At 46.2% G+C, this 8,536-nt stretch overlaps 1 protein-coding gene across 1 annotated transcript; it reads left to right on the top strand.

Annotated features, from left to right (window-relative positions):
- Positions 1-4,234: 4,234 nt before the first annotated feature.
- LOC147086291 (uncharacterized) lies at positions 4,235-7,388 on the top strand. Its single transcript, XM_085979128.1, has one exon. It carries the CDS (start codon positions 4,235-4,237, stop codon positions 7,085-7,087), a length of 2,853 nt encoding a protein of 950 aa, XP_085835254.1. The 3' UTR covers positions 7,088-7,388.
- The last annotated feature ends 1,148 nt before the right edge of the window (positions 7,389-8,536 follow it).

Genomic DNA, 8,536 nt, shown 5'->3' with positions numbered 1-8,536 from the left:
ACTGATTGCCAGTCTGAGAATGAACCATTTATCCCAACTCTCTGCCTTCTGTTAGATAGCCAATCCTCTATCCATGCCAGAATATTACCCCCAATCCCGTGATTTTTTATCTTAAGCAATAATCTTTTGTGTGGCACCTTGTCAAATGCCTTTTGGAAGTCTAAATACACTACGTCCACTGGTTCCCCTTTATCCACCCTATATGTTACTTCCTCAAAGAACTCCAGCAAATTTGTCAAACATGACTTCCCCTTCATAAAACCATGCTGACTTTGTCCTATTAAATTATGATTATCCAAATGTCCTGTTACTGTCTCCTTAATAATGGACTCCAAAATTTTACCTACCACAAACTTTAGGCTAACCGGTCTATAGTTTCCAGCCTTCTGTCTACTGCTCTTTTTAAATAAGGGTGTTACATTAGCAGTTTTCCAGTCTGCCGGGACCTTTGCTGAGTCCAGGGAGTTTTGGAAAATTATTACCAATGCATCCACAATCCCTACCGCCACTTCCCTCAAGACCCTAGGATGTAAGCCATCAGGTCCAGGTGATTTATCCGGCTTGAGTCCCATTATTTTACCGAGTACCACTTCCTTAGTGATTTTGATCGTGTTTAGCTCCTCCTCACCTATAGCCCCCTGTTTGTCCAGTGTTGGGATATTCTTAGTGTCCTCTACTGTAAAGAGTGATACAAAATATTCATTCAGTGTTTTTGCCATCTCCATATTTCCCACCATTAATTTCCCGGTCTCATCCTCTAAGGGACCAACATTTACTTTAGCCACCCTTTTTCTTTTTATATAACTATAAAAACTCTTACTATCTGTTTTTATATTTTTTGCTAATTTACTTTCATAATCTATCTTCCCTTTCTTAATCAATCTTTTTGTTATTTTTTGCTGTCTTTTAAAGTTTTCCCAATCCTCTATCCTCCCACTAGATTTGGCTACCTTATATGCCCTTGTTTTTAGTCGAATACTATCCTTAATTTCTTTACTTAGCCACGGATGGCTGTCTTTTCTTTTACACCCTTTTCTTCTCAGTGGAATATATTTTTTTTGGAAGTTGTAAAATAACTCCTTAAATGTACACCACTGATCATGTATCGTCTTACCCTTTAATCTATTTTCCCAATCCACTCTACTCAATTCCGCTCTCATACCTTCATAGTCTCCTTTATTCAAGCTTAGCACGCTTGTTTGAGATGCAACCTTCTCACCCTCTAATTGAATATGGAATTCAACCATGTTATGGTCACTCATTCCAAGGGGATCCTTTACTAGGACATTTTTAACTAATCCTGTCTCTTTACACAGGACCAGATCTAAGGTTGCTTGCCCCCTGGTCGGTTCAGTTGCATACTGCTCAAGAAACCCGTCCCTAATACACTCAATGAACTCATCCTCAAGGCAGCCCTGCCCAATTTGATTTGTCCAATTAATATGATAGTTAAAATCCCCCATAATTATAGATGTTCCCTTATTACAAGCCTCAACTATTTCCTGATTGATACTCCGTCCAACAAAGTTGCAACTGTTCGGAGGCCTATAGACTACGCCCACTAGTGTTTTTCCCCTTATTATTCCTTACCTCCACCCAAACTGTTCCATTATCCTGATCTTTTGACCCAATATCATTTCTCTGTATTACAGTGGTTCCTTCCTTTATTAACATAGCCACCTCACCTCCCCTTCCTTCCTGCCTGTCCTTCCTGATCGTTAAATAACCTGGTATGTTTAATTACCAGGCATTGTCACCCTGCAGCCATGTTTCTGTAATGGCCACAAGATCATACCCATATGTAGTTATTTGTGCCATTAACTCATCTATTTTGTTACGAATGCTACGTGCATTCAGATAGAGAACTTTCAAATATGTTTTGTGACACTTAGTTCCTGCTTTTGCCCTTTTTATTACTTTACCTTTTACTCCATACCTTCTGCCCCTTCCTGACACGCTCTGGTTTTAATTTCCCCACTGCTACCTAAGTCTATGACCTTCTCTGTTGTCATTTTTATTATTTGCTCTCTCGGAACCTCCCCCCCACTAGTTAGTTTAAAGCTCTCTCTACAGCTCTAGTTATATGATCCGCCAGGACTCTAGTCCCAGCACTGGCCAAGTGAAGCCCGTTCCAACGGAACAGCTCCCTCCTGCCCCAGTACTGGTGCCAGTGTCCCAGGAAGCAAAACCCATTTCTCCCACACCAGTCTTTGAGCCACGCATTTAACTCTCTAATTTTATTTGTCCTAGCCAAATTCGCTCGTGGCTCAGGTAATAATCCAGAGATTATTACCCTTGAGGTTCTGTTTTTTAATTTGACCCCTAGCTGCTCATACTCCTTTAACAGAACCGGCTTCCTAGTCCTATCTTCGTCGTTTGTACCAACATGGACCACGACAACTGGATCCACCCCCTCCCACTGCAAGTTTCTTTCCAGCCCAGAGGAGATGTCCTTAACCCTGGCACCGGGTAGGCAACACAGCCTTCGGGACTCTCGCTCTCGGTTGCAGAGAACTCTATCTATCCCCCTAATAATACTATCCCCTACCACTACAACATTTCTATTTACTCCCCCCTCTTGAATGGCCCCCCGTTTCACGGTGCTGTGGCCAGGTTGCTCATCCTCCCTGCAGTCCCTGCTCCCGTCAGCCGTGGCTCAGTGGGAAGCACCCTTGCCCTGAGTTACTCTTGCTCTCCCCACTCCAGTGACTTGAGCACAAAAATCCAGGCTGACACTCCAATGCAGTACACAGAGTGTGCTGCACTGTCGGAGGCGCCGTCTTTCAGATGAGATGTTAAACCGAGGCCGTGTCTGTCCTCTCAGGTGGGTGTTAAAGATCCTATGGCACTATTTCGAAGAAGAGCAGGAGAGTTCTCCCCTGAGTCCTGGGCCAATACTTATCACTTAATCAACACAACTAAAACAGATTATCTGGTCATTATCACACTGCTGTTTGTGGGAGCTTGCTGTGCGCAAATTGGCTACCACATTTCCTACATTACAACAGTGACTACACTTCATTGGCGCTAAAGCGTTGGGACGTCCTGAGGTCATGAAAGGCGCTGTAGAAATGCAAGACTTTCTTTTTTCTTTCTCTGGGAGCTCACCCACCACCAATGTTAGGCCGACTGGTCTGTAGTTTTCTGATTTATCCCTTTCACTCTGATTGAAGAGAGTTGTTATATTGGCAACAGCAGGCATGTGGTTCAACTTCCATATCCAAGGCTTACATAGAATTTTACAGCACAGACACAGGCCATTCGGATCGACCGGTCCACGCCAGCGTTTATGCTCCACACGAGCCTCCTCCCACCCTACTTCATCTCGCACTATCACCACATCCTTCCATTCCTTTCTCCCTCAGGTCCTTATCTAGCTTCCCCTCAAATGACATTCGCCTCAATCACTCCTTGTGGTAGCATCTTCCACATTTTCACCACTCTCTGGGTAAAGAAATTGCTCCTGAATTCCCTACTGGATGAATTAGTGACTAACTCATATATATGGCCCACAGTTTTGGTCTCCCCCCACAACTAGAAATATCATCTCTCTGTCTACCCTATCGAACCCCTTCATAATTTTAAAGACCTCTATCAGGTCATCTCTCAGTCTCTTTTCTAAAGAGCCCCAGCCTGTTTAATCTTTCCTGATAGTTGAAACCTCTCAGTTCTGGTACAAACCTTTTGTGCAGCTTCTCCAGTGCCTCTTTATCCGTTTTGTAATATGGGGACCAGTGCACAGGATGTTTGGAGCATTGTCCTCAAAGCCTATGTTATCTCCTCTCTGTCTTCCCTCAGTATCCGTGAACACAGTCATCAGGGTCTGGGGCCTTTGGCACTTCAATACAAAGAGGAAGCAGATCTTAATGAGAAAGTAGCCGTGGCCTGGGAGAGCCGCAGGTGATGATGGAATGGGCGAGGTATGCAAGAGCGTGAGGTGTTCAGAGGAGTAAGGGGTCTTCAGGGAGCTGGTAATATCTGGACAGAAAGGAGACTTCCGCATATCACAAATATTAAACATGGGAATGGCTTTTCAGAGTAGTGGAGAACAGAGTATCCATGGCAGCAGGTTAACTGATTTGCTTAATTTCTACTAAACTGACAATGTAAACCATCTCTGACTTTACAGGCTGTTCTGGCAGCGACAGAGAAAAAACATCTCACACCCACGGAATTTTTCTTGAGTGAGGTCCTGCAAAACATCTGAACCCTCGGACGGAAGAAGGAGGCTGTGATGTTGAGACTGAGCGTTGACTGGCTGCTGCTTCTCTGTGCCCTCTCCTGCAATGTGTTGGTGCCCACAGTCCCCGGGTACACTTTCAATAACTGCATGCAGGTTGCGAACCACAATGGTACATTTCAGTGCGTCCACCGCTTCCTGACACAGGTCTCTAGTGCCGTGTCCGACCTCCCAGCCAGCACCGTGCACTTGAACATCTCCCACAACTGGCTCACCCAACTGCAAGCGGACAGCTTCCGCAGCCTGTCCAAGCTGCTCACCCTGCGGCTGGATTACAATCGGATTGAGAGTGTTTGCTGCGGTGCGTTCAGTAATCTCACCAGCCTACTGACCCTTAACCTGTCCTACAACAGTATCTCTCGTCTGAACTCTTCGGGCTTCCAAGAACTTGAAAAGTTAGATCAACTCCTGCTCCATCACAACCGCTTAGTCACAGTTGAACCCAAAGCCTTCGCTGCATTGGACAATCTTCAAACACTTGTCTTAAGCTCCAATAAACTCCAGAATTTCTCCCATCTGGTGAGCGCTGTCTCTGGGCTCAGTAATCTGACGCTCCTGGATCTGGGCAACAATCAACTCGCCTCCCTGCAACATCGCACCGCCCTCCCACCCTCCCTCCGAAACCTCTCCCTCTCTAACAACTCTCTCACAACATTTGACTGCCAACGGAACTTCCTCAGCAACATTCTCAGGTTGGATCTGTCCAATAACAAACTCTCCGATGCTTTGGAATTTTCTAAAGTTGACCTGAGGAACATCTCGTGTTTGATCATCAAGAACAACCCCTTAAATGTCACCGAGTTTCTCAAATCTGCAAACCTGGATCTACAGAATGTTCAATACTCTGGGTTAAGGCTGCACAACCAGAGTCAGCTGTCCAACCTGTGCCACTATCTGGGTCTCAGGACTATGAAGAGCCTGGTCCTGCAGAACAATCAGATCTTATTCCTCCCTGCCCATTCCCTATCCCAGTGCCCACCCATCACCAGCTGGGATTTATCACACAATCTCCTCACATCTGTGGAGTGCTTTGAATTTGCATCGAAAAGAAAGCAAGTTGTTTCTTTCATTATCGAGCACAACAGAATCATCAAGTTACCTTCCTGTTACAAGGATGGGAAGGCAGTCGCGGTGTTTCCCAAGCTGTCGCTCCTAACCTTTCGCTACAACAGGATTTTCACCATTTATAGTCACGCCTTCTCTTATGCTCCCCATCTCCGGACCCTAAAGCTGAACATTAACAACATTGCTGTCATCAACAAGGCTGCCTTTTCTAACCTCACCAACTTGCAGGAGCTCCGACTCGACAACAACCTCATAACTGACATCTATGAACACACCTTCAGCAACCTTGGGAGTCTCAGGAATCACAATCTCAGAAACAACAGGATCTCAATTGTTTTCAGCAAGGTGTTTGCAAATCTCAATAACCTGAACACATTGGACCTGGGAGGGAACAAAATTCGAAGCCTCACCAGCCAGTCTTTCTGTGGATTACACAACCTGACCAAGCTTTATCTCGATAGGAACTGTATAACCCGTATCAGCAGGGAGATCTTCGACATCCTCCCATCATTAGGAGTGTTGGACTTGGACAGTAACCGGATCAGATACAACACTGGCCTGATTGCAGCATCTCCCTTTGTTAACCTCACAAAGCTCTACATTCTCAAACTACAAGCCCAGCAACCCTACGGCATCAACATTATTCCTCCAAAGTTTTTCAATGGCCTCATCTCTTTAAGAGACCTGTATATAGGAGAGAATAAAATGTCACTGTCCAAAGATGGATTTGAAGACCTGATCAATTTGAGAATCCTCTCCATGCCCGATGCTTGCAATGGGATCCACGGTCTGAATCCAGGGATCTTCAAGAATCTCCAGAGTCTAGAGAGACACAACCTTGAAAATGTCGGCCTCCAATCCATGTCTCTTGACGTCTTTGGAAACCTTTCCAACCTCAGGACATTGTTCTTGGGGAAAAATGCCATTCAGATCATCAATAGCACGGTTGTGGAACACCTGCCCTCCCTGACCTACCTGGATCTACGGAAGAACCCGTTCCCCTGCACCTGTGACATCAGTTGGTTCCAAAACTGGTCCCTGTCCAACCCCAGGGTGCAGGTTATCTATTTTTACAACCAAACATGTGCAGATCGGCCAACTGAATACTTGTATAAGTTTGATGCTCGCGTTTGTTACTTGGACATTGGGCAGATCATGTTCCATATAACTGTGCCGGTCTTGATCTTGTTCATGTTCATCCCTATATTCTACAGCAAAGGGTACTGGCACATCAAGTATGGGTTTTATATTTTCCGATCGTGGTTGAATGACCACAGAGGGAGAGGAGAGAGTCAGCAGTCCTACAGGTATGATGCATTTATCTCCTATAATTCTCAGGACGAAGACTGGGTTCTGCAAGAGTTGGTGCCAAACCTGGAAACGAGAGGACCTCAAAGCTTCAAACTCTGCCTCCACCACAGAGATTTTGAGCTGGGCAAATATATCATCGACAACATCGTGGACAGCATCTACCAGAGCAGGAAGACCATCTGTGTGATGAGCCGCAACTACCTGTACAGCGAGTGGTGCTCCATGGAACTGCAGCTAGCGAGCTACAGGCTCTTCCACGAGCTGAAAGATATCATCATCCTGATCTTCTTGGAGAAGATTCCAGATGCTGAACTCTCAACCTACCACAAGATGAGAAAGGTCATGAAAAAGAAGACCTACATCCAGTGGCCATCAGACATTGAAGCTCAAAAATTGTTTTGGGTCAAAGTGAGAGAAGCGATTAAAGGCTCCAACTGGGCCAAGGAGGGGAATCCCGCTGCTGAAAGTTAAGCTTCAAGGCCTAGAAATCCGCAGTCTTACCGCAGGCCCTTAAGGCCCGATTCGGGGAAACATGGTGGCTGCCGCACTTCCCATGTGTTTTGGAGTTCGCCGCTCAACTTACCGCCCTGTGTTAATTGCGAACAACTCCCCCAGTGGCTGCAGAATGGCCAGTGGAAGGCTGCTGACTTTCAGTGGGGGAGACTGCAAATGGCCTTGCAGGACGACCTCGAGCAGCTCTGGCCCTAGAAGGCCTGGCTGTAGACTGCACCACCTCGGCATGGGCGGCAGCAGCCTAGGCTGGCTGACAGGCAGCGGCAAGGGCAATGGTAGAGTGGCAGAGGTGGGAGTAGGAATGCTGTCATCCTGAGAGAGGGCAGCAGGTTCCTGCTCACCAGATCCACTGCCACTCTCCCCAGGTGGTGACTCAACATTCCTAGCAATCTGTTGGTGGCCAGATGGTGGGGTGGCTGTGACACCCTGCAAGCCCCGTTCGACACTGGTAAACCCAGCCATGGTGGCAGCAGTCTGAGCTTGGGTGGCAGCAAACTGAGGCTGCAGGAGAGCACTCTGATACAGCGTGATCTTACAAGTGGCGCTCCAAATGGAATGACAATGTGGCGCTGCTGCACCAAAGAACCTTCCCTTTAAGTAGTGGAGAAAGCCGAGGCCTAACATGACTTGCAGTCAGACTGCACCCGATATTGGCCCATCTGTTGAGCGGTAAAGCAATGAGCAGCGGGTTTAGTGCTCAGATCAGCACTATAATCATGTAAAAGAGCACTCAGCATGAATTTTGCGTGCTACTTAGGCCACTGTATCCAGACGCAGCTAAGTAACGCTGGGCCACGACTCCGTCCATTTTCAGGCCATATCCGATTTCTTGGCCCGTGTTCCTCAAAGCCCCTTTGGTTCTAGTGGCAGGGCACCCACTCATCTCAGAACCCGCTGCCACGAACTTCCATCTACCTGTGACACAGTCAATTCAATTCAAATCGCTTTATTGGCATGACAAGGTACATCTTATGTTGCCAAAGCATCGAAAAACATTCATGGTTGTACACAAAAATACAGATCTATCTATACAGTGTATAAATAGATATATCCCTGAGTGTATAAATATACATTCATATAATTTGTATATACTCTTTTCTTATATTTAGTGGTTGTCCCTCTGTTTATGGCAAGCTGTAACATAGTGTGCCGCTAATGTTACACAATTTCTCTCTTCCCCTAGTAGGTATGGGAGTTTTTGGTCGTCATTCAAATTTCTGAATTCCGGGCATATTTTTGTGAATTTTGGGTAGAAATTCTCCCTTATGCCCTGATATTTTCTACAGGCTGTGAGGAAGTGCATCTCTGTCTCCACCACTCCCTAACTGCAGTGAGAGCATATCCTGTCCTCTCTTGGTAGCCAGGTCTGTCTGTGTCTACCTTTTTCGATCGCCAGGCTATGTTCAC

Source organism: Somniosus microcephalus, unplaced genomic scaffold (genome assembly GCF_052327205.1).
Source record: "Somniosus microcephalus isolate GS21.2 unplaced genomic scaffold, FLI_Smic_1.0 unresolved_chr8, whole genome shotgun sequence".
Classification (NCBI taxonomy): domain Eukaryota; kingdom Metazoa; phylum Chordata; class Chondrichthyes; order Squaliformes; family Somniosidae; genus Somniosus; species Somniosus microcephalus.
This window is presented reverse-complemented; position numbering and strand designations above follow the sequence as displayed.